This window comes from Barbatula barbatula, assembly GCF_947034865.1.
Source record: "Barbatula barbatula genome assembly, chromosome: 1".
Lineage (NCBI taxonomy): Eukaryota > Metazoa > Chordata > Actinopteri > Cypriniformes > Nemacheilidae > Barbatula > Barbatula barbatula.
In genome coordinates, this window is record NC_136766.1 from 3,017,289 (window position 1) to 3,042,240 (window position 24,952).

The 24,952-nt window shown below is 39.0% G+C and overlaps 3 protein-coding genes and 1 long non-coding RNA gene across 13 annotated transcripts in view; 2 read left to right on the forward strand and 2 right to left on the reverse strand.

The window, feature by feature from the left end:
• Positions 1-9,025, forward strand: LOC306907133 (kinesin-like protein KIF20A). 6 transcript variants are annotated; one of them, XM_079479021.1, is made up of 19 exons: positions 70-390; positions 801-896; positions 968-1,087; positions 1,166-1,304; positions 1,406-1,590; positions 1,679-1,772; positions 2,300-2,316; positions 2,401-2,479; positions 2,557-2,668; positions 4,596-4,658; positions 4,738-4,884; positions 4,960-5,155; positions 6,560-6,739; positions 6,807-6,946; positions 7,023-7,188; positions 7,892-8,015; positions 8,114-8,184; positions 8,331-8,450; positions 8,521-8,973. In XM_079479021.1, exons 1-19 carry the CDS (start codon positions 268-270, stop codon positions 8,749-8,751), a joined length of 2,403 nt encoding a protein of 800 aa, XP_079335147.1. In that variant the 5' UTR covers positions 70-267; the 3' UTR covers positions 8,752-8,973. The 6 variants fall into 6 exon arrangements, with proteins under 6 accessions (XP_079335145.1, XP_079335147.1, XP_079335148.1 ...); XM_079479022.1 differs by having other exon boundaries at positions 4,990-5,155; positions 8,521-8,855; XM_079479019.1 differs by having other exon boundaries at positions 1-390; positions 2,300-2,479; positions 4,990-5,155; positions 8,521-9,025.
• LOC306907470 (tyrosine-protein kinase Lyn-like) lies at positions 8,057-17,554 on the reverse strand. Of its 4 annotated transcripts, XM_079479559.1 has the most exons (13): positions 17,453-17,554; positions 13,806-13,932; positions 13,642-13,687; positions 13,406-13,511; positions 13,056-13,154; positions 12,717-12,820; positions 12,494-12,643; positions 11,849-12,001; positions 11,194-11,376; positions 11,016-11,092; positions 10,615-10,768; positions 10,377-10,508; positions 8,057-9,094 (listed from the first exon to the last, which is right to left on the reverse strand). In XM_079479559.1, the coding sequence occupies exons 2-13, from the start codon at positions 13,908-13,910 to the stop codon at positions 8,895-8,897; spliced, it is 1,509 nt and encodes a 502-aa protein (XP_079335685.1). In that variant the 5' UTR covers positions 13,911-13,932; positions 17,453-17,554; the 3' UTR covers positions 8,057-8,894. The 4 variants fall into 4 exon arrangements, with proteins under 4 accessions (XP_079335685.1, XP_079335683.1, XP_079335682.1 ...); XM_079479557.1 differs by having other exon boundaries at positions 13,406-13,687; positions 17,453-17,520; XM_079479556.1 differs by having other exon boundaries at positions 13,406-13,687; positions 13,806-14,467; positions 17,414-17,519.
• On the forward strand, positions 14,695-16,933 carry LOC306907667. The gene is made up of 3 exons (XR_013787924.1): positions 14,695-14,792; positions 15,062-15,141; positions 16,296-16,933. It is a non-coding gene; the product is annotated as an uncharacterized lncRNA (long non-coding RNA).
• LOC306907005 (uncharacterized protein) overlaps positions 17,549-24,952 on the reverse strand; it is a 12,205-nt gene continuing 4,801 nt past the window's right edge. For both annotated transcript variants that reach the window (XM_079478818.1, XM_079478817.1), the window contains one exon: positions 17,549-24,771. In XM_079478818.1, coding sequence (XP_079334944.1) covers positions 19,586-24,771 — 5,186 coding nt within the window. In that variant the 3' untranslated portion in view covers positions 17,549-19,585. The remainder of the gene's footprint in view (positions 24,772-24,952) is intronic.

A 24,952-nucleotide genomic window follows, 5' to 3' on the forward strand; every position in this document is an offset into this window, starting at 1 on the left:
GGTGAGCAGGTGTTGCAGGTGAGATTTGATTGGTTGGTTATCTTTATTGGGTCAGATCTCACCTCACATGCGGCAGAAGCAGAAGCAAATCTTGCTGGAAATTGCGCTGTTAGATTTGTTGCTATCCTCTGAGTTAACCAGTGACCCACAAAGCTTTGAAGCTTAAAAGTTTTTTTTATCAGTTTGAAACCATTTTAAGTGACGTATCACTCACAGCTTCAATCCTACCTTTACTTAAGTCCACAATATTTTAATAGCTGCGTAGTCATGGTGACAGTTATGGATGTGACGAATGAAGACACCATGTTAGTGGCTATGGAGTCGACTGCTTGTGAAACCCATCATGCACCTTTGCCAGAACTTTCAGGAGTTTCTTCCATTACATTGCAGGTACTGTTACAACTACTGATGTTGTTTTAAAGTCCCAGTGAAATAAATGTCAATGCCTAGTTTTATTAAATAGTTTAGCAATTCTCTTTTAAAAATTTGTCTGCTATCAAAACCTAGTTAAAATCTGAAAAATGTGGTCTCTTCCTGTAATGACTTGGGCGGAGCATCCATAAACTCCTCCCCTTCAACTGTTGGTCTGATGCCAACATTTCAAAATGCATCGCTGTTTTTACACATCCAATATAATTGCAGAGAAAAATGAAAGTCACTTCTCATTAGAAATTAATTCACTTGGAAATGTCAAAAATACAGAAGTAATAACGATCGCAACTTCTGGTTCACCGTGACTTTAAAGTGTGCTTTTACATCTCACACAGTTTTCATTTGAGTTTGCTGTATTGTGCGTTTAGAGCGAGCCTGCCGACTGCCCTGAGCAGCAGCAACTTCAAGTTTACTTAAAAGTGCGCCCTTTCAGCGAAGACGAACTCAAAAGCAATGAAGATCAGGTAATGCGGAGCTCGATACTGTTGCCGCAAACACTTTGCTGCATGTGGGATTCACATCTTTTTTCTCTTAGGGATGTGTTGTGCTATTGAACTCTGAGGTCATTGCCCTTCATGCTCCTAAAGGATCCGCTACCATGAAGAACAGCGAGAAAGGCATCGGCCAGCAAGTTTATAAATTCAACTTCACACAGGTAAGCTGTTTCCACGGACCTCGGCCCTGGAGTTCTGATCTGACCCTGCCCAGTCGTTCTCTCTGGATTTCATTATAGATCTTTGGGCCAACGTGTACTCAATCGGAGTTCTTCGATGGAACGATCAGTTCACAGGTGCAAGGCTTTCTGCATGGGAAAAATGCCTTGGTCTTCAGTTATGGAGTCACCAACGCTGGAAAAACCTACACCATACAAGGCAACCCTCTTTCAGACTTTATGCAACTATTATGTGCACACATCAGGATTGTGCAATTTTAAAGCAATCATGTGAAGCTAATATGAGATCTTTGTTCGAAGGTTCTCAGAAGGAGCCTGGCATTTTGCTGCGTGCATTGGAGGTTTTGTTCAAACACGTTGCTGGCCGTCACTATGAGACCATGGACCTGAAGCCATATTTGAGCTCAGATGTGCAAAAACTGGATTCGGAGCAACTCAAAGCGGAGAAAAATGCCAAGGCAGCTCTCTTTGCTCTGCTCAAAGAGGTAAAAGATGTTCGCTTGTAGTGTTGTGTTCAGATAGCAAGCTATGAATGTTTACATTCAAGTCAATGTGTTAAATCTTTGTCCTCAGGAGCCTGAATCCACTAGAGCCAGCAGAAGTAGGAGCTCAACGTCATCGTCGATCAACAGTCTGTCATTTTCAGGAGTCTCGTATGATCATACGGGTATGAGCGTTTAATGTAAGGGATAATGTACAGTCAGTCGGCTATTAGCACCGAGATAAGCCCCGACCCTGACAGTGTGATCTGATCTTGTATAACCCTGAAGGGGCTTATTTTGCCACAACACCTGGATGCTTGTGCATTATCCCGCTCATTATACGGCTACTTGCATATGAGATAAAAGCTATTAAATGTGATTTTGGAATCTTTTATTGGCTCATTTGTAGCGAATGCAGACCTTTGTGAGGAAAAGCAGTTTACTTTAGTGTTTAAGAAAGAAACTGTTCAACTGCAAAGAACAGGCAATTTGGTTCAATCATTTGTTAAAATGTCATGTATGTTAAGACATATTTAGATTTAATTCATCAAATTCCCGTCAAACTGATTTGCTGCATCCAGGTTATTCGTTTTGAGAGGTTATCGTCTGGGAAAAACGAACCTACAAATGTTGCGACTGGCCAATCAGAATCACGCATTCCAACGATAAATCCTCAAATGTAAGAATGGGCTTTAAACTTTTGATATTCCAGTTGACAGTGCTGACGGGGTGAGTGATGAAGGCAATTGTCTTTACTCCGTTTGGGTGGCTTTTTATGAGATCTACAACGAGCACGTGTACGATCTGCTTCAGCCGCCCCACACCAGCAAAATCAAGAGACGTCCTGCGCTGCGGGTGTGCGAGGACAGTGCGGGGAGCTCCTACGTCAGAGGTGAGGCTCCTTCAGAATCTGAAAACAAAGATGCTGTTGTGAATGTTGAGATGAATATCAGTAATGTTTTGTTTTAGATTTGCGATGGGTCAACGTGCAGAATGCGGAGGAGGCCAGTAAAGTTATGCGTGTGGGCAATAAGAACCGCAGCGCGGCAACCACTAAGATGAACCAGTCATCCAGCAGAAGGTTGAACATCAGTTTAATACGTCAGATGTGTTCACAGGATTCTTTATTTTGCTCGCTCGCCCTCTCTGCAGGTCACTTTACACACACACTGTAAATACACAATTTTTTGAGTACAAATAGCCCGCCTTGTTGGTAGAAACCATTTACACTCCACCCACCAGTATCTGATTGGAATAGAGAACGTGGTCTGAGGTGTAAAACATGTAGTAGTTAATGGCTCGCACGTGACCAGAAGTAGGAGTGCAAGTCTGTCCAATACACACTAAACCCACACTTTCAATATTAAATGGTGTAAACTCCGGAGTTATGTATTTTGTAAAACTGCTTTTTAATCACAGTTTGAAACACCACATGCATTATGTTTGCTAAGTGTGTCCCAACGGGTTAGAAATACTACATGCCCACCAGAACACTTGGGCCAAAAATAGAAAATGCGACATGAAAGTGGGAAAGTGCAAAGACCACAAGTGAGTTTATTTGAGAGCAACCAATAGGTGTGTTTGACTTCATGCGGCATCGCAAGAACTGACAGGGATGACATCACATTACTGTGAGAAAGTCAGGGGCCAACTGCTCCGTATACTTTTGAACCACTCTTGCAGTAATGTGATGTCATCCGTCTGTTGGTTATTGCAGCGCCGCATGAAGTCAAACAAGCCTCATAGCTTTGACACTGGAGATAGAGGTTCGAATCAACTTTTTAGCGAACTCACTTTACCTTTTTTCATTACATATCATAAACAAAATTCAGAAATTATTAGAAAATTGGCTAACAAGTGTTTATTCATAAAGTTAAGGTTAGGGCTTTATTGCAATAAATGACTGTCCTTTTAACCAATTTTATTAATATGATTTACACTTATTGCACTTGTATTGCACAATGTTTGATGCACAACAATACTGTGGTGCAAATAGCATCAGCCACTATTTATCTCTTTGTAAGTCACTTTGGATAAAAGCGTCTGATAAATGACTAAATGTAAATAAGCACTGATAGTATCTAACTACTGTTAGTCCAAAAAAATACAGCTATTCGTTTTGTGTAAATGGCATACCGCTCAGAAATGCTTCAATTTTCACTTTGTGAAATGGTCGTTTTCGTTTAGTGCAAATAGCCACTGCCTAAAAAAATGAATCTGAGGACAGCTCCACAGTTTCTAATGACCTCCAAAGTTGAGGTTTCATACATTTTAATAAGATTAGGAAATGTACAAACTTTCACTGAATTCAGAAAGCATCTTCATTAGTTTGGCAGCAAAACACATGAGTTTGTGGGAAACTCTGGCTTCTGACAGGCATGAATTCACAAGACAATAGATGAAAAGTTTTCAACCTTTAGCCAAAGAAGTGTAACGGCTCATGTTAACATCCTGGCTTTAGAACTTCTATTGGGTTCTATAGTATTTGTTGATCATGTTAAATGTAGGTTTTTGCTTTGTTTTAACATTCTTAAGATGCGTTTCCTTAGCCCTTTTGGATTAAGCCTAAGATAAGGCAAGTACAGTCTTAAACTTCTACCTAAATTGTTCAATATGGACACAGTGAAATGAAGTGCGTCCCAGCCAGGTCCATCAGTTTTTGGAGTCCCCTTGAAACACTTCCGTTGTTGTCTCTGGCACTTGCAGCGTGATTCTGTGTGTTGCGACTATTTCCAGCACATGCGTTGCCAAACTAATGGAAGATGCTTTCTGAATTTGCTAGTGTTTCCATTTTCTTGTTTTCTGTTGCAGCGCTGTAACACCTAGCAGCCACCGTAAAATGAAAGTCAATAATTGATCATTTGTTTCTTCAATGTACTACTGACATTTCCCATTAAATCATACCTGACAGCTAAAATTATAAATCTGTGATAGGCCTATATTCTTGTTGTTGTGAATTGGTGTAAAAATGAATGACAAAAACATTGATTCCTTTTGTTTGTTTGCAGTCACAGCATCTTCACCATTAAACTCATACGTATCGATGGAGCTGATGTTCATGGACTGTCGGAGTAAGTGACTCTTTGTCAGCATGTTTCATTGAGAAAATCTGTTTGTGTGGAATCTTAACACTTTCTCGCTCTTTCTCAGTCTTTCACTCTGTGACTTGGCGGGCTCCGAAAGATGCAACAAAACAAAAACGTTCGGAGAGCGTCTGAAGGAGGCCGGTAACATCAATAATTCATTGCTAATCCTGGGCAAGTGTATTGCAGCCCTGCGGAACAACCAAAATGACAGGTACACGCAAATGCCAAGAGCGCTACAAACGTTTAGATTTTCAAATGTTGACATTGTGCATTCTGAACTGAACAGTGTTCCTGTGCGTTCCTGTTTTCCTTTAAGGACAAAAACAAATTACATCCCCTTTCGAGAGAGCAAACTTACTCGGCTCTTTCAGGGAATGTTTTGCGGCCGTGGCCGAGCATCCATGATCGTGAACATCAACCAGTGTGCCTCAACTTACGATGAGACCCTCCATGTCATGAAGTTCTCCGCTGTCGCAAAGCAGGTTTGTGGTGTTTGTTGACAAATACGTTTCCAATTTGACATTAAGTATATAAAGTTCTACTGTATGACCTAAATCTTGAGTGTCCATTTAACTGTTGTACAGTCTTGAATTAAAGGCCCAGTTTGTAAAATCCACCGCTAGAGGGTGCACAGTCAAATGTTCAAAACGACAACAATGGTGTAGCTTGATGATGCTGTAAAGGAGCGTGGAATAATGGGAAATGTCATCAACTCCACCACTACTAATCAATCAGACGTCAATGTAAAATCACGTTTATGGATAATTTAAAGTAATGGTTTTAAAAATGTTGCTTTTGGTGACATGATTTTATTTCATTAACCATGTTGTCATAGTTTCTACGGCAGTAAAAGCAGAAACCAAGGGCAACACCAGAGACTTTCTCCAGAGCAATAGCTTGCATCTCCCGAATAAAGCGTAATGACGTAACATGTATGCAAAACCTGGAAGCGAGCTTGTATTTTAGGACTTCCTGATCCATCGTGCAAGTCTATGAAGTTTTTGGTAAATCGATCGAAATAAGGTCTGTGGCAAACCAAACCTCTAAATATTTTCACATTATTCTATGACATAAAATCACAAACGTGCATTTTATTTTTGAAAGCCTATTTGTCTCAAAAACGGCAGTTGCTAAAAGCGACTACTTTCTTTGGTGGGGAGGTGGGTTGGATGTCATTGCGTATATAAAGCTAACAAACAATGCCACATGGGCACAAATCTCTTAAAACATAGATATAGATTCATTCGAGTAATTACTTAAAGGGAACACTTTTTATAAAGTTTGAGTTGTCAGAGACTTGCTGGTGGTGACATTGATATAGCGATCTTAAAGTGTAGTCTGTTTATAGCATCGTGTTAGCTTAAGTTTGCCGACTGTATTTCGGCTTCAAATGTTTCGTTAATTTGTAAAGATTATCTTGATAGACAAAACATTTAAACATCATAAACCTTTTAATCACAGAGCTTCTTTCTTTCTAAAAGTCTATGGGGAAAAACACACAGCCTTTTGGTTGAGGGACCTTCAGGTTGGCCTACAAAAGTCACCTCTGAGCCTCTCCATTCCACTGAATCCATTCCATCTAGTGTCTTTGGTAACTTGGATACGATGCCATTGACAGGTGACTGCCAGACAAGGCCTGTGTCACTGGTTAAAATTAAAATTCTCAAGAGTTAAAATGGTTGGAAACATTTGAGATATTGAAAGTACTCAACTGAACAAAATGTTACACTGGCCTACTGGTTTTTGGATATTTTGCTGCAAAGTTACAAACTGCACCTTTTATGACATCCCACAGTGTGACATCACTGGGATCACGTTTTTGTTTTTCACTGTCACAGTACAATCATCTGCTAAGTGTTTGTTAAACTGTGTTTTTTTTTTGGTAGGTACTTCAGGTGATACCTCACCGATCTGTTGAGTCTTTGGCTCCCCGGCTGGTTGGTCGAGATGGGAAGCCATTGCTGAAGAATGGCATGATCGATGCTCAGGCGGTTGATGATTATCTTTCTGAGGAAGAGCTACTGGACAGCGACGATGAGGCAGACATGTCCATATTACCTCAAGAGGTGACGTTTTCAAAGTCTGTGACACAATAAATGTTTCTGTTTACCTATGACTGTCCGTCTTCTGCAGGAGCTGGTGAATTTGGTGGAGAGCTTGCGCGTCAAACTGCTGGCCGAACGCAGGAAGAACCTGTTGCAGGAGATTCAGATACGGAAGGAAATGGGAGATGTGATGATGCAACAGATCATGGAAGCAGAGGAGCTGCACAGGTGCGTGTGTGAGCATTAAAAGGACGCGTAATGTGGAATTTAATCCAATAATCTTGGGCTTCCATGCTCATTTCAGTCGTCAGATGGTTGATCTGAAGGAGAGTTATGAAGAGCGGATGGAAAGCACCTTTGACATGTATAAAGAGGCTTTGAAAGAACATGCGTACCAGTGTGCGATGGAGAGGCTGGAGGAAGATTACATCCCCATTGAAGAATACAATGAAGAGCTAGAGCGAGTGAAGGCACGTAAACGCCTTCCAACATCCACAAGAATGCACAACACCACTATAAATCCCCAATTATAATAAATGAAGCCATGATTCATTTGTGGTTACCATAGTTTAAAGGTCCAGTGTTGGATGATCTTGTAGAAGTTAATAAAAACGTTGCTTAATTCTATATGCATACATTGTGAAATCCATGCAAGGGAACCCGTAGTCTACTGTAGCCCTAGCTGACCCTTTCCGTAAAAGTTATCTCCTTTGGCAAAGTGAGCTGTATTGCTCAGCGCTAGATGACGCTAAAATCTCCACATTGGCTCACTACAGATAAAAGAGCATAGTTAAATTTCATAGGGCATTGGGGTTTCGCTCTTACTGTTGCTTGCATGCGGCATAAACTGAAAAACGTAATATAAACATTTGTCTGGTGTTCTAAAAATCCTAATTTTGCTGAAACACTTTACTTGTTAACTGATTAAATAGTGTCGATAAAAAGGGGACACATACTTTTTTTTTATTGGTTAAATATTTGTAAAACCCGGGGAGAAACATAACTGGTAACTAATAATGATTTATGGCAAAAATAAGATCACAAAATCTGGAGAGGTGTTCTCCGAAGGACTGCCACTTTTAATTCCAGATGCGCCAATTATTTAAAGTTACTTTTCTGATTGTGGCATGGTCTAGTCAGATTTCTTTTAAGTCTGAAAATGTACGGTTTCAGGAGATGGAGAAACTTGTGAGTGAACTGGAACAGAAATGCCAGCATTCTCCATCCACATCCGCTCCACCCGTCAAACAGGAGAGCTCAATGCAGACAGATCCACTACCTGCGACACCGGACATTGGTACGTCTGCTTTCAACCCATTCATCACATGCATCTTTCTTAGAACACGATAGAGATGATTTATTTTGTTTAATGTTTCATTCATCCACTAACTAAAGCTGCAGAGCGATTCAAACTGCTGTACAAAGAAAAGTGTGCCGTAGAGAAACTGTGTGCTGAGAAACAAGAGGTAAATAGAGTGATTGAAAAGTGATTGAAAAGTGATTGAAAAGTGATTGAAAAGTGATTGAAAAGTGATTGAAAAGTGATTGAAAAGTGATTGAAAAGTGATTGAAAAGTGATTGAAAAGTGATTGACAACTTTTTTGTTTTATAGCTGCTTGTGTCTCTCGAGCAGCGACTCAGTGAGTTAAATGAAACCTTGCAGGAAGCCGGCGAGAGTTACATGGAGAAGCTTGCAGATGTCCAAAATCTACAGAACAAACTCTCAAACCAGGTACATTCATGCGCTTGCATTAAGTTTGTATCCGTTTGAGCATGATAACATCTGGTTATTTTGTGTATAGGAGCGTGAAATTTTGCAGTTACAGAGTGATGTCACAAACAAAGAGGTGGAGTTGAGCAGTTTGAGGGAGGAGCTCTCCAAGCTGAATGATTCTGCGGGTCAGTCTCGTACGAGACGCGGCCTGCTGGTCAACATTAAGGAATCGATGACACCTCAGTCCACAGGCGGTCTGTGTCGGACCATCAAGAAGTCTGTGAGGGCAACGACATCACTCAGGAAGAAGCCCAGCTGACCGCATGCATGAAAGCAGTGTTCCTTAAATTGTTTTAGGTATTTAATGTACTTTGTTTTTATGTGTAATAAAAGTATTCTAAATTCTATGTGGAGGTCAAATGTTTTAAGAGTATGGTCTGTGAAGGCGTGTCCTGTTGATGGTTATTGTTGCTGGTATTGGCCTTCTGTGGCTGTGTTAAAGTCTTCTAGAACGCTCTGCATGTATTCAAAAGTGGCCCGTTCTTCAGGTTTGGCCTTCCAACATGACAGCATAACATCATAGAGTTCTTTAGAGCAGTGCTCGGGACACTGCATGCGATATCCCCGCTGAACTCGTGCGATCACCTCACTGTTACTGAGGCCTGAGAGAGAGAGCGAGAGAGAGAGAGAAAGGTCAACGTGTGTCTTTAGATGATATTCCCCTGTACATCCATATCAAGGGTCATGTAGACTTCATGCAGTAGTATTACAAGCCTCTTTACAACCATGTGGTGAGGTATAATTTGAACACTTTACAATAAGGTGCTATTGATGAACAATGAACAATACTTCTGCAGCATTTAATACATAAACGAATGTTAATGATTTTAATGCACCATAAACTAACATGAACTAACATTGGCTAAATTGTTCAGTGTTATCTAACGCGTTAACAAATAGCACCTTATTGTAAAGTGTTACCTTTATTATTCATAGCCATGGGGGGGATGCAATGTTAAAAACTGACAGCATGACATGTGAAAACTGATAAAAATCTAGTTCAATAATATTTATTTTCATAAATGTCTGAAATATTAATGTTGTAAAGCTTTGCAGTATTTGAGGTCTGATAAAGTGGTTTCTCCAGTAATTTTTTTTTGCAAATAAGTAAATAGAAACAATACTTCTATTAGAAATTTGGGAGAAATATTAATTCACAGAATGAACACACACACACATATTAGCGAATTCAATAGAACTGACTTATTTTGACAATTGATTTTGGTTTTGTGGAAATTTTCCACGGCTATATATATATATATATATACACCATATTAAATGTTTAGTGACAGTTCACCAAAAAGTTATTTTATTTATTTACCCTAAATGTGTCATTTCAAACCTGTATGACTTTTTTACAAAACACAAAAGATGTTGTTTGTAACCAAACAACATTGGTCCCCATTGACATAAATTGTATGGGAACAGAACCATACTTTAAATATCATCTTTTATTATGGAGAAAAAAAGGTCATGCAGATTTGAGAGATATGAGGGTGAATAAATAAAATTTTCTTTGTGAACTATCCCTTTCATAGTGATGCTTGTTTTTTCCACTAGAAGGCAGCAGACGGTAGGTCTATGTGGCATCTTACAAGCATTTCCTAGAACAGGGCTTCTCAGGAAATTCATGACACAAAACAAATATCAAAGACACCGAATTGTATAAAGCCGAAACCTCAATTCCATCGGTTATTAGCTTTATTTCTCTGATGTTTGTTCTACTCAAACTTGCATCATCACTTTTAACGTAAGATGATGTTTGCAAGTGTCCCTGTACCCTGTAAAGGATGTGCCTTCGATTCCCAGGAGAACACAAATACGTACACACTAAAAGCACTATGAACATTTGTGAAATAAGTCAAATGGATGCACTCCGCTCACCCGCGTATGGTACTTTGCCATATGTGACAGTTTCATACATCAGGACACCAAAAGACCACATGTCTGATTTAATAGTGAATGTCCCATAGTGAATGGCTTCAGGTGCTGTCCATTTGATAGGAAATTTCGCTCCTAAAAATAAAACAATCACATTTGTCTTACTGTGCTCTTACAGTGAAATGTGTGGTATTGTTTTACTAAAGACATTAAAATATACGGTAAATGTGAGTATATTTACCCTCTCTGGCCGAGTACTCGTTGTCTTCGATGACTCTTGCGAGACCGAAGTCTGCGATTTTACACAGCAGACTTTCACTGACCAGAACATTCGCAGCCCGTAAATCTCGGTGGATGAAGTTCTTCTTTTCGAGGTACGCCATGCCTTCTGCTATCTACCACACACACACACTTCATGCATCACAGGTGCGCTATTTTAAACCATTTCCCTTCCTTCTGAGAAAATATTTTAATATCACATCTGTAGCAATGTGTTTGACAATACAATGTGGCTAAATGGAAAATATGACGGAATGGGTAAAATGATGACAATGTTTTATGTATGCGTGAATTTATATTCAATCAACCATTTAGGAAAAGAGCCAAAAAATAGTATTCTGATCTGTGTGTGTTTGTCTTTACTTGGGCGCAGAAGTCAATGAGTTTATGTAGCTTGAGCTTTCTCCCGGCTGGGCTCTTCAAGAAATCCAGCAGGCTTCCTAATATTAGACAAGTAAAAAACAAACAATTTTTACAATGTTAGTGTTTTTGAAATGAAAAAACTAATATTTGGATAGGGAGATTTGTTTCGTGTGCGTACCGTTAGCCATGTATTCTGTGATGATATAGATGGGGGGAGTTTTGGTCACCACGGCATTAAGGCGAACAAGACGATCGTGTTGAAGGGTTTTCATGAGATTTGCCTCCTGAAGAAAAGCTTCCACAGACATACTGCCAGGCTTCAGCGTTTTAACCGCTACTTTAGTGGTGTTGTTATAGTACGCTAAGCGAGAGAGAGAGAGAGATAGGGATGATGTAACTTTATTAATAACCTTCAAACATGGTTTGTGTGTAAAAAGGCTTAGTGAAAACACAGCGAGGCAAATTGAAATGGGTGCATAAACAAAACGAATCAAATAGCCTAAAGAATATATACAAAGTCGGCACACCAAAGCTTTAAAAACGTTTTCCCTTTCTTTCACGTTGGTGTGCCGACTTTGTACATATTCTGTAAATTGTTTAGTTAAATAAATGAAAATATACTATACTAACATTTTTCCACTTGACATGTGGTAAATAAAAAGACTTTGCATGAAATGTAACATAAAGAGGAAGTGGAATTTTTGCGTCTCAGTATTTCCTGTGTTCTGTCTTCTGGCCCACGTTTATGAACTAAAACAAACATACACCCCTGAATGAAGATGTTCAGCAACACACAATAAATCGTTGGCTATATATTTTTAAAAAGTGCTCACCCATCCAAACCTCTCCAAACTGTCCAGCACCGAGTTTGTTCACCATGCGAAGGTCATTTTTGCTGATCTCCCAAGCGTCCTCATCCCACGGTGCAGTGACCCGAGGTCTCACACACACTTTATCCAAACATCTACAAAGTCCATCTGAGTTCTCTGTACAGACATTAACATTCACATCAAAAACACACTAGACACTCAAAGGGACCGGTCACCCTAAAATTAAAATTATAACATTTTTTGTTCCGTTTGGAGAAATGTCTCAATGGTCTTCACATAACAGAAGTCAACGGGGGTTCAGTGTTGTTTGGTTATCGACGTTTCTCAAAATATCTTCTTTTGTGTTCTGCAGTCATACAGGTTAAGAAAGACAAGGACAAGCCAACAATTTATGAAAAGATCCCTGTTGAAAAAAAAGCGTTTGCTGGTTAGGTAGCTTTTGAAGCATGGTAGCTGGTTTGTGCTGGTTTAAGCTGGTCCTCTAGCGGCTACCATGCTTTAAAACCTACCTAACCAGCATATGCTGGTTTTCTTTGTTGTTTTAAGTTAAATTCCAATACATACACTGTTCAAAAACTAATTCTGCCAAAGGTTTGTGGTAGTTGCTTAACGACTAACCCTACTATAAAGTAGCCTGAAAAAACTTACTCTTGTAGTATGCGATGAGATCTTGTATGTGTGTGAAAGTGATTCTGGAAGAAATGTAGAATCCTCCTTTATCAAGCGACCGGATCTTATAATGCTTGATCACATCTGAACCATTGGCATTTACATCTCTGACTGACATGGAGTAATTCCCTGAGGAAAACAGAAAGATTCTTGTCAATACGTGAAAGCGACACACATCTTCTGAGTATGTATGTGGCTTCACCTGGAGTGGTCTCGCTCTCCCGGATGAGAAAAGATCCTGGTTTGTTGGCGGGGGCGAGCAGCTGTCGCTCAGCATCCCTTCTGGTGATGTTCTTAAAAAACCATCTGACACGAAATGGGAAGCATTGAGAAGATGTGTGTTTTCTTGATGTGCATGTAAGGTGTGTGTATGTGTGGCCTTGTTTTTAAATGCCTCAATGCACCAACAGGTCCCCACAACAAGGTCCCTTGGTTTAGGGGTATGGAATAAAATATACAGTTCATTACGTATAAAATCATTACGCCTTGGACTGTCCCCACGGAGATAATAAACCAGACGTGTGTGTGTCTGCATTCTTACTCATTTGCCTCGATGCCACCAGCTGGTGCGACATAGTTTGAAGGAATAAGACCCTCCTGTCCCGAAGACAGTGATTTGGCTGTCCACCATTCACCATCCCTAGAAATGTATAAATATTGTTAAATAATATTTTTCACAGTATAGGAAAAATATATATAATTTACTAATTTAAATGAATTTGTAAAACAAAATTATTTTATTAGTTAATAGTATTTGTTGTTTTTGTTTGGGACTGAGAACACTTTTATTGTAACTCAACAAATTAATTTTTCATTCTTTTTTGACTCCATGAAGCAAATTTGTTAAGTTTTCCCGATTTAAAAGGTTAAGTAAAATATAATAATACTCACGCCTTTAATACATTAAGTCTCTCTCCTTTCTTAAAGCTCAGATCGGTGTTTTTAACAGCTTCATAAGAATACAGGGCGATGACAGTTTGGTCCTGTGCACTGCAAGCTGGATTTACATATTCACATGACAACATAACAAAAGCAGGTGCACACTCATGAATCATACACAACGCAATGGGAAAATAGTTATTGTAAATGTGTAACTGTGTTTGTGTAATGATGATAACGTGTGATACCATGCATGACTTGTAGCCTTTGTCCAGGAAGCAAGGGTGCATGCCTCTAAAGATATTAAAGATTAAGGTGCTTTACGTTATTTGAATATGTACTGTATTTTAGTGATGTCACAGAAAAACGCCAACCACGTTTGTTCACATATGGGTCGGAAATATATTCTCACCTCGGATCTTGTTGGGTCTGTGCTGTACCGGTTGGTTTGAAGTGTTTCAGTGTTACGCTTCCCCATCGCTCCATCATTCTTTGATCTGGAGCTCACACAGCCCATACCAGCTGACTATGACAAAAGTCTAAATACAAAATACTTGTCGTTTTCATTTTTTTGCAACTTACTCGTTCCTGTTTCTCGAAACAATGTTGATGTTATTGAATTCACGATGATCACAAATAATACAGACAAAACAATTGGCTTCAAAGACATTATGAAGCACCTTGGGAAAATTCCACATTTGACCCAAAGTATCTTTTACAATCTGCTGTTCATAAATGTATTTTGTATGCCATACTTTTTACTGTTTAATTGTAGCTTTAAAAATGGGATTTTATGGCACTGTATATTTTTCTGAGGAATAAGGCTAGAAATTTTTAAAAGCTGAATTTAAGTTAAATAAATAAATCAACTGTGATAAATCTGAAGAGGTGACTGCAACCTCCCCTATATAACACGGTGATCATTAATTCATGATAATAATAAATAAACAAACAAAAAATGCATTTATCATTAGGTTACATATTCAAGATGCCACAAACAACATCAACTCCTCAACTCGGTTTCAATAAACATTTGTTATTTCAAACTTATCTGCATTTTAATGAGCTTACACACTGTAAAAAAGGATTTGAGGATTAAGTTGACTCAACTTATTTTCCTAAGTATATTCAACTAAAATGCTGAGTGTACTTAAGATATTAAGTTTACCTGTGTCCAACTAATCCGTTTAATCAGACTAGTTTATTCAACAAAGATTTCTCAGTTGTCTGAGTGGCATGGAAACCCCGCCCACCGAGCATGTCAGCCGCGCGCGTCACTCACCGTTCACCCCTGCATAATTGCGTCAGGAAACCCTATCAAAAATACACACGGATCACAGGCGACAACGCGCTATAACTGACGAGAAGCTTCCATTTTTTCTGTCAAGGGTTTTTCGTGGTAAGTGCAAATTTATATCTTGTTATTTGTGAAAGTTCCCGTTAAGGTGTTTACAGAACCCTGCACATGTATGTTCCTAGTTTTACGAATAAGCTATTATTTTACTAGTTAATTAGTTCCCCTAATTTTTTATTCAGTTGTGGCCACCTGCAGTATATATATATATATATATATATATATATATATATATATATTAGTTACAGTGAAGAGATGAGAAGTGAACAAAACTTTGTATTTCATTTTCGCCAATTTGTTTGTGATTTTATGAGGTCATCATAACGAGGACATCTTCTCAGTCAGCGGCCCCTGCAAAAACCCCGCGGAGCCTTCCCCACAACACAGAACACAGGTGACCATGCGCCGTGGCTGACTTCTATATGAGTTCTTGAGGAAAAATGTATATCCAGATAGTATTTGTAAAAGTCACTGTTAAGGTATACAGAACGCTGAACATGTTCCAGGGTTTGACAAATACGCTTGTCCTCGCCAAGTAAGTTAACGAGCAGAGTTCCGTGGAGTGCCTTCATCGTTTTGCTTCTTTGTGTATGCTCACTGTTATTTTACGGTCGTGGCATCCTGTTATTGAAATATGTCATCCACGGTTTTACTGCATACAAAATAAGAAGCCGCCTCCGTCTCACACTCTTGCGAAAATGATTTCGGGACGATCAACAGACTGTCATTTGTAACTGTAGTTGCGCCACAGGAGGCGCTGTTTCTTTATCAGCACCAGTGAGGCGCTGAAGAGTCGCAGAACAAGAGCTATAAGTAGCTTTGTTTCACGGCAGTTTAGGTGAATTCCTTTTCATCAAAGTACGTTCATTTTCTTGAAATTGTAAAACGTGCTGTACATCGTTGTAACGTTTCATAATGTGCAGTTGTTTCATTGAATTATACTGTTCACAACGTGTTCGCCAGTATAAATGCACATGCATATGTGATACGAATGACTCGTTTGAACAGGTAAAACTATTCAGTCACTAGCGAATATAAGATTTCAGCGAATCATTTATAGCTCCGTAAACCACAAGAGAACGCAGGATATGAATAAGATTTGCTCATTTAGTAAAACTAAAGGCACTCCCGAAGCAGTCATACTTTCATAACAAAACGCTTGTACTTTATGTGATCCAATGTTGTTTGCCTACTCCTGGCAGAAGGCAAAAATTGGTAGCTCTTTGAGTTTATCGAAATATTTATTTAAACCGTTTGAAAAGGCTGAAATTGAGGAAAAGGACAATACTGTGCAGCAGACATTTACATTTATGCATTTGGCAGACGCTTTTATCCAAAGCGACTTACATTGCATTATTCTATAAATTTATACATGGGTATCTGCCATCCCCTGGGATCACACCCACAACCTTGTATTGTTAACACAATGCTCTTACCACTGAGCTACAGGACAATATTACATTACATACAGCCCTTTAGCTGTTATATATGCACTAACTCAAAAAGTAAATATATACTAGTCTAACTTTGACTTTTCTTTTTCTTCAGATTTGGGCTAGTTCAACAGAGCATCTTGTGACTCGTAGGAAGTGGACCTGCAAGCTCTGCCCATATTCTTCTGCCAACCAACGCAAAATAATAAGGCACTATAAGATAAAAAACAGACACTTCAGTAGATCTTGCCCCTTACCTTGCATCTATAGTGACTGTTTGTGTTCTTTTAAGACACAAGTTGCCCTTAAAAAACATTTGTTACAGCACAAAAAATATCTGCTTCATCAGTTTCAGCCAACTATTACCCACAAATCTCGTGTAATAACGCATAGGTTACAGTGTGAATTGTGCAATTTTTCTGAGCCATGTACTTTGTACATTTGGGAACTCATTTGAAGAATGAGTCTGTTAACTGTCCTTTTAAGCAGTGTCAATTTAATATGAAATGTCAATGTTAAACTTTGCCTTGTAAAGGAAACTAATCTTTTTTCTAACATATATAAGACTAACATATATTTAAAGTACGTGTTCACTTTTAGCAGCACTTAAAGGCAGTAATTTATTTACGTATGCTGTAGTTTAACATGCGTTTGTTACTTAATTTTTCCATAACATGCACATATGAAATGTCAATGTTAAAATATACTTTATAAAAGAAAATTAAAATGAATTAAAATAACATTCTGCTTGTTATTCCATGTCCGGAAGTCATGTTTATGCAGTACTGTTCAACCTGTTGAATTAACTTAACATTCCAAGTAAGATCAACTAATTTTGGAAAAAGTAACCTGGCTGCCTTAAAAAGATAAGTTAATTCAACAAGCTGTTTCTTTTATCTAGTTTGCACGACTAATAATTATAAGTGTATGCAACCAGATACTTAGTTTTAACAACTAAACATTTGTTGGTCTTACTAATTTTATGTTCTTTTTACTCCAATTAAGGTTTGCGCAACTTTCTTTTCTTGTTGGTCCAATTGCCACAATTGTTGGTCCAAAAAATATGAAGTTGATAACACTTAACCATTTTAACCCCAACTATTGATTCTTAATTCAAAGAACTCTTAATATGTGTCAACAACTAAAGTTTTTTAGCATACTCAACTCAATATTTTAAGGCAGCCAGGTTACAAATTATTTCAAGTTGAATTAACTTGTTTGTTTTTACAGTGCAGTGCTTTTATTTCATTAAGATTGAAGTGGATGTCTTACCTGTCTGAACTGAAAGGTGATGTAATTGGTTGTTGGCAACTTGGATTAAATGAAACCTTTAAACTGTAACCATGTAAAAAAACAAACAAGGAACTTAAACTGACCGTTTTTATTTGCATAAAGATGCGCTAGACATGTGAAGGTGCATGCGCGCATCAGCAGCTCCCATGATGTGTAATATCAACTCAGTGTTTTACATCCTGACGACAAATACAAGAACTCTGACAAAACAGATCATTAAAATATGAATGCTGGTTGTCTTCTTCAGGCCTGTGTAGCATTATTCCCTGTTTTTAACTTCTTGCTTTAATATAAAAATAATACAAATGCGTATGAAATATTGTAATAAAAACCTTAATGATCTGATATGAAATTTGTAATTCAGCAAAGTATGTACTTTGTTTTGTGGTGGAGAATATGGGTTTTACACAAACAGCTTATTAATAACGTTATGATGTTTTTACTGGGAAGAATGTAATTGATCTTAGTCTCTGCTCCCACCCTGTGGAACACGAACACATAGCAACGATGTACATGACAGTCTGACCTCCAGTGGTAAATAGTAGATAAATATTACCAGTTCTTGAAAACTGCGAAATGAACATGTATAACCTAGCAAATTAATAAATTCAATTTGTATTACAATTCAAACACGTAACATTAATACGTAACAATTCAATAATACAACAATTCAGCTGCCATCGATTAAGGACAAATCAGTATGTTTCTATGTTGTCTACAAACAGTACATTTACATTCATGCATTTGGCAGACGCTTTTATCCAAAGTGCCTTACATTGCATTATACTATACATTTGTGTCTGATTATGTGCCAACCCCAACAGGATGGAACCCATGACCTTGGCGTTGCTGGCGCCTGCTCTGACCACTGAGCTAGAGGAAAGCAGTCTTTCTGATGACAATGACATTTACCAGCTATAATCACAAATGCTACATGTCACAAACAGCAACTTCACAATAAGTGCTTAAAATACATCAAATCAATGCAACTTCAAATCAATGCAATATATACATTAGTGTTTAAAGTCTTAAGTGCCCGAGGCAGACCTGTTCCTTTATCCAGCGTTTATTGGGATGAACCAATCACAGTCTAGGATTTTCAAAAAAAGATTACTGAGTATTTCTATTCTTGATACGACTGTTTAAATTATTGGATTTGTAAAATGTCCCCTCCAGTATATACATGTCTTATAAAAAACAACAACGCGGCATCACAGTTGCATATATTACGACTTAATCGCTGCATAAAAACTAACATGTGTGCACGACTTCACGCGGCGCTGAGCAGATCAATTTGCATATGACATCAAGTACCGCGAGACCGATTCGAAGGTATATAGTGCAGTCAAATCTCGCGGTATTTTATTGTCACATGCCGATTGTTCTGCGCAGCGCTGCACATACGCATAGTCTTTTCACAAAGATAGCGTGTAGTTTACAGTGCGCATGGACTTTTAATGGCCGTTAAACCGGAATAGGACATACAAGGCTTTGTAACAACATGAAGATGCTTAAAACGTAAACAAAGAACTTCTGTGTGACAGAAGCAGCTACAGGTATATTTTTGATGACATATTTTAGTGTTTGTAACTGTTAGTAGGTGCTGAAGCGGTTTCTGCACTGCACGTGTCAAATTAAGTACATTTTTGCTCAGATGATGCTCTTTCAGAATCATAGCTAAGGAGATGTGATGTGGTTTGATGTCATTTGTGTTATCGCTTTATTCTCTGACGTTTCTCCAAAAATGCTTAAAAAACAGAAACAACTGAAGAAATTGTTCAAATATTCAAGAAGAGTATGGAGGTGTCAAATGAATTTAGATTGTTGAGGTAAGTAATCTGGATTTGGGGCAGTCAGCAGACGATACGTGACCATACCTCATTGACTTCTAGATGGGTTTGAACATATATTTTTTATGTTAATATGGCCCTGCTGAACACATACGGCTGATTCTCTACTCTCGAATATTTTATCTTCAGCAGAGTTTTATTAATTTTGAAAGTCTTATATCTTCAGTCGGATTTTTGTTGGTTCTTAATGTAAAGTTATTGACTTTGCCTGGCGTAGATGATCAACTGGTGCAACTTAGTTATTTCATAAGTCAAGATCTTTTTACAGTAAGGGACAGTGCTGTCCACAAAAAATATACAAGCTCTCTAGCGCATCAGGTTCTGATGAACGTTTTGGAACCTCCATCTGGTTGCTCTGTCCTTTGCTTGGCTGAGTAACTACAGGAGGTGTTGCTTCTAACGTTGGTTGCACCTTGTTGGGTTTCTTGATATCCGGTAGACTAAAGACAGTTAAAATGCCACGTTTCTCTGTCCAACCTTTATCTGGCTTTGTCAAAGGAGTCGCAGTTTTCTCTGTTTCCCTCTTTGCATGTTCTGTATTATCCGTCTCTATCTCAGAATCGCGTGCATTTGGAAGGTGAATGTAGGTGAATGTTGTTCCTGTGGATCCTGCATATTCGTCTTGCTCTTTAAAAGGAGGAACTTTATCAGGTGTCATAGGGCCGAATAATGAGTATGGAGCATCCTCTTTCCCAGAATTCTGCTCCGACACCACCACAACGTTCTCTTTTACCTGTACACTTCTAGATGCGTCCACAGCCTGCGTTGAAGAATTGGGGCTTGTTTGATTTTCCCGAAGTAACCAGCGACCCTTATCAATAAGGACCGCATCCTCGTGTCCCACCCAAGTCTTCAGAGTAACGTTTGGGTCAGTAAAGCCTTCTATGGAGCTGCTGGCGTTAAAGTAGGACAGATCAGATATGACGTTTGTGCGAGCCTCATGGATGGAAGCCAGACTGGTGACGTTTGTACCTTTTAGACCTTTTCTTTTGTTGGTTTTGTGATTGGATGGGGGTTTGTCCTCATCGGAAGCAACTCCTTTAACTCCTTTCCCATAAAGTCGCTCAATAGTCCTCTTTACGTAACCTTTGGCGATGGCCAGCCTGCACGTGTCTTCATCTTTTGGTGATGTTGAACACTGGTATTCTGTGCTGTCAGGAGAGTCGGTCTGGTAATCTGTCGGATCGGAACATGGGCTAGTCAGACGCGTGTGTCTGTGTTGCACATCAGTGTTGCTCTTAGCAAGAAACATATCTCTGATGGATTTTACTCGGTTGATCTGGATGTTCTCTTCTGGATCTCTTGACAAAGCGTTGGTTTTGGTATCATAGCTGAATGCTAATGATGTTGAAAGACAATCCATTGATGTGATGTTTGTGGTTTTGGTCACCTTTGGTGTTTCTACATTTGTTACATTAATGTGATTCAAGAGCATTTTGCCAGACATCTGGTGTGTTTTGAAAGGTCTGTTTTCCTCTGCTTTGAGCTTATCCACAAAATAAGTTTTTTCATCTATAAAATCAATGTCCTTTGCTTCATATTCACTGACTTCTGGAAGCTCTTGATAGATTGTGTAGCATTCCGGTGTCTCTATAATAACATGCTCCTCATCCGAACAAATGAAATTATTCATTGAAAAGTCTTGCATTGTTTTTGAATTTTGGATCTCGCTTACTTCTACATTTGGTTCACTGTCAATAACATGAGATGTACCTTGCTGCTCAGGTAACCCAATATCTGTTCTTGTTGTAACTTTTTGAGCATCTTCTGAGCATGTCTGTTCTGTGTCATCATAAAACATGGCACATTTCACTTTAAGATTCTCTTCTTCACCAAAAGATGTTCCCTCAAGGAAGCACACAACCCCCTGATCACAATTCACATATTCTCTTTCATTGAACGCTTCTCCTTTGTAGAAAGTCGGTTTTCCTTCATAGCTTACCTGTGACTCAGAGTCTTCACTTGCATCTGTATTTTGATATGTTTCTTTATCTGTCATCACTTCTCTTATCACATCTTCTAGAGATGTATAATTTTCTACATCAGAGTTATTTTCTTTCAAAGCACCTCTTCCTTCATCAGTTGCTCTTTGACTTTCTATTCTCATTTCTTTCTCATTTTTCTGAAGTTCCTTCAGTGGTTTATCTTTTTGTTTCATGTGTTTTACTTTTAATTCTTGTACTTGTTCATTCTGTAACTCTATCCCAAAGCTAGATTCAATGGATGACATTTCCTTGCCGAAATCTGAATCAGGTATTGAGTTGTGCTTCTCAATAATCTTTACGTTGGAAAAGTTCTCACCTCTCAAGTCTTTTTTGCGTTTATCAAACGTTTCTGTGTCAAGTGTTGAGAGTGATTCAGTCATGGAAATCTGTGACGTGCTGCTCTCCGTCAGGTGTGCGCTTACTGCTCTGTCAATAACTGAATTAATATACAGGTTCACGTAATCTTCAAGAACACAATTTGATAAACTACATGTTTTTTTTTCAATATGATGCTCTGAAAATCCATTTTCCTTCTCATCCAAGGGAGAATCGCTAACCTCCTCCATGTTGCAGATGGCTGCAAGCTTCTCAGGAATTCCTAAATCTTCCATCAGTTTTTGGATGGCCTGCTCTTCTGTACTTTGATGGGACTCTTTGGTGTTTATTGTCATGTGACTCTTTTTTTTATTGCTCTGCTCTTGGAAGTCCCTCAATCTCTGAATCAACTCAATGGATGCTGAGGTATGCAGATCTGTCATTCGTTCTCTTAGCTGGTCTGGATCTTCTATTCTTGCAAGTTCCTTTAGAGATTGGAGCATGAGCATCGCCTCTGAACAGCTCAGATGACTTTCTGAGCCATCCTTGTGATGTAAGCCATCCTTTAAAGTCATGATAGAAAGGAAAGCAAGAAGTATTCTGGAGGAGGAGCCGAATGTACATGCCAAGTGTGAAGAAAAATCTGGCACACTTATGGATTTTTGTGAACTTGATGGCCATTGTGTGTTCTCACAAAGTGAAGGGCAGAGATTTTCGTGGACTGGCTTCATTTCTGAACTGACTGCCATTTTGACTGTGTATAATCTTTCAGTTTGTAGATCTCTCCATTCTGATGAAACCTCATGTGATGTACAACTCTCTGTTTCAGATGAGAAGGCTCTACTATTTATCTCAGATATCAGTTGATTTGTCTTTGTTTTCGTTGTGTTATCGCTATTTACTTGTGCTTTCTCCTTTGGTCTCTTTTTCGTCTGTGATGGCTCTACGATGATCTGTTTCTTTTCAAAATGTTCTTTTGTTGATAGTTGTGTTTTCTCAACAGAGTGATTGTGGAAGAGTGATGCTTTAACCTTTGTGTTGTTTTGAGGGATGGTTTCTATGGAAGGCTTGCTTGGTAGTGGAGTGCTTTGTAAAGATGGTGATGGTGTATTTTCTGGATTAATTGATAGATTATTTTTAATACTTACATTTAACGTATTCAAGGACAGTTTTCGTGGCAGTGGTGTAATTTTTTGACATGCAGATAATGAAATATTTCTTGGTGAATGTCCATTTAGAGAAGAACTTGATGTGGCATTTGTAGTTGAGTGGTTTGTTGATACTGTGGTCTTCATAACACCATCCAGATTAGACGTGGAATCCTGAGGTCTTCTATCTCCATCCTTTACACCATCTACAATCATATGATCTTCTATTGATGACTTCTGCTCATTATGAAAGGTTGATTTTTGTGGTTTGGTTGTGGGTAATGGTTCTTCATCAAGGTGAGGAGGTTGACTTTTCTGTAGCCAGAGTTCAACATATTCATTCTTTAGAGAGGATGAGGAATGGACAGCAGGTAGAGACATGCATTGACTGATCTCTTGGTTTTGTTCTGGACAGCCACCGGTTGTGATCACTGGTTGTGATGCGTTAAGCACGTTTTTCTTTGTTAAGGGTGGAGTAGAGCTTTCTTGAAAATGGCTAATGCCTGCATCTTCTGCTTTCAGTGAATCATTACTCTCTAACTGTTCTCTTTGAGATTTTAATGTTATATTTCTTTGTTTAAGTAGTTTTTTAAAAGCGTTGGCTCTAAAATGCTCTTTGAGTTTCATGGCTTCTGTTTGGCTGAGTAGATCAGCTCTTATTTTCCTTATTTCTGTCAGTATGTCGGCTTTAATATAATTTTGCTTTCGTTCAGGATTAGCTTTAGTTTTTAGCAGGTAGTTCTTTTTAACTATGACTCTCACTGGCTTCCTCTTTGATGTTGTACTTGAAGTTGAAATTCTTTTAGCTATTGTTGTTTTTTGTGATGCGCTGGCAGGTGTAAAGCAAGCCACTGGGTCCTTGACTTTTTGTGTTGAAGCATTGTGTGCTTTGTGACTGGAAGCATTGGGTTTATGGTTTGAAGGGAGTTGTTTCGCAATTGTCTTATGTCTGTAGGTCGCCAATGTCTCCGGTTCCATATCGGCACTAGATGAACGAAATGTTGTATCTGAGGTTGCTGGCAAAACTGTGTTAGAAGATGCTAAATGGCCATGGGGTAAGCCATTGGGTGAGCCATCAGGTGATGTGCCAAAGCCTTGCAAACCTAGTTGCACATTGCCAGAGAAGTTCTCTTTGCACATCTGCTTTTCATAGATGTGTAACACTGTCTCACACACATCCTTCCCATTTTCTTGCAGCTGGAGAACCTCTGAAGCCCTGTAGCTGCTGGATTGTACCCGTGTGGTTGTGTTTATTTCAGAGGCCAGAGTTCCTCGTGGTTTGGGTACAGGGCGGCTACAATGGGCCGTGCAGTGTTTTTCCATCATTTCTCCACTGTCCAGCTGTCCCTTGTAAGAGTATAAACTGTTCTCTTGAATTTTCGTGTCAGTTACTGTCCTGATGCTCTCAGCGGAAGCTTTTGTTTGTTGTACCTTGTGCAACCTTGGTGATTGTGTTTGGGGTGAAGAGGGATGCTGTATCTCCATGACAACTGCATCCCCATTTATCTCGCTCTGTTCATTTGCTTCACAGTTTTTCAAGTGTCTGTTGTCTTTAGGGTCACTGACCTCTATGGTCACAGGGTCATTGAGAGTGGGCATTCGTGCATCTAGATCAGGACTTGAATCAGAAAGCGCTTTAATTTGATTGGTCACACTGGTGCGACTGACTGTGGTGGTCCAATGTACTGTTTCCTCTTCTTTAACAGTAAGACGTACCTTCATTTCTACAGTCATGCTTCCATCCTGATTGACTCGGAAGGATTTCTCGATGTCGTCTTCAGGAGGCACATGTATATCTCCCTCTCCATCTAGACAGCTAATCATATCAGTCTCTGCAACGGATTCAAGAGGCTGTCCAGACTGTATTTCCAAAGAGCCAGCTGGGTTGCTGGGAAAGTCACACATACTTCCTGCAATACTGTTGTGTATCTGCTCAACAACGTAGCGTTCAGAGGATGGAGAGAAGGGACGAGATTTAGTACTGCTCGACTTCTTTTTCCCTGTAGGATGTTGGAGATCAGCAGAGGTAGAGGCAGACCAGCGGTTGTTTGACCAGTTCAGGATGGCAGGAAATGTAGAGAGGAAGCAAAGAAAACATATGCACAGATTTGAGAGAGCATAGAAACTATAATCCCTATTGAAGTATATAGGTCACAGTGGGTATTACAGGAGATATGAATG

Coding starts and splice junctions, on each gene's coding strand:
- LOC306907133 (XM_079479017.1), top strand. CDS start 268: ATGGTGACAGTTATGGATGTGACGAATGAAGACACCATGTTAGTGGCT. Junction 5,156..6,559: donor TCTCCGCTGTCGCAAAGCAG/GTTTGTGGTGTT, acceptor TTTTTTTGGTAG/GTACTTCAGGTGATACCTCA. Junction 8,451..8,520: donor AGAACAAACTCTCAAACCAG/GTACATTCATGC, acceptor TTTTGTGTATAG/GAGCGTGAAATTTTGCAGTT.
- LOC306907470 (XM_079479557.1), bottom strand. CDS start 13,882: ATGATGGAGCGATGGGGAAGCGTAACACTGAAACACTTCAAACCAACC. Junction 12,644..12,716: donor GGAGAGCGAGACCACTCCAG/GTGAAGCCACAT, acceptor TGTTTTCCTCAG/GGAATTACTCCATGTCAGTC. Junction 10,769..11,015: donor TCATTGACTTCTGCGCCCAA/GTAAAGACAAAC, acceptor TGTGTGTGGTAG/ATAGCAGAAGGCATGGCGTA.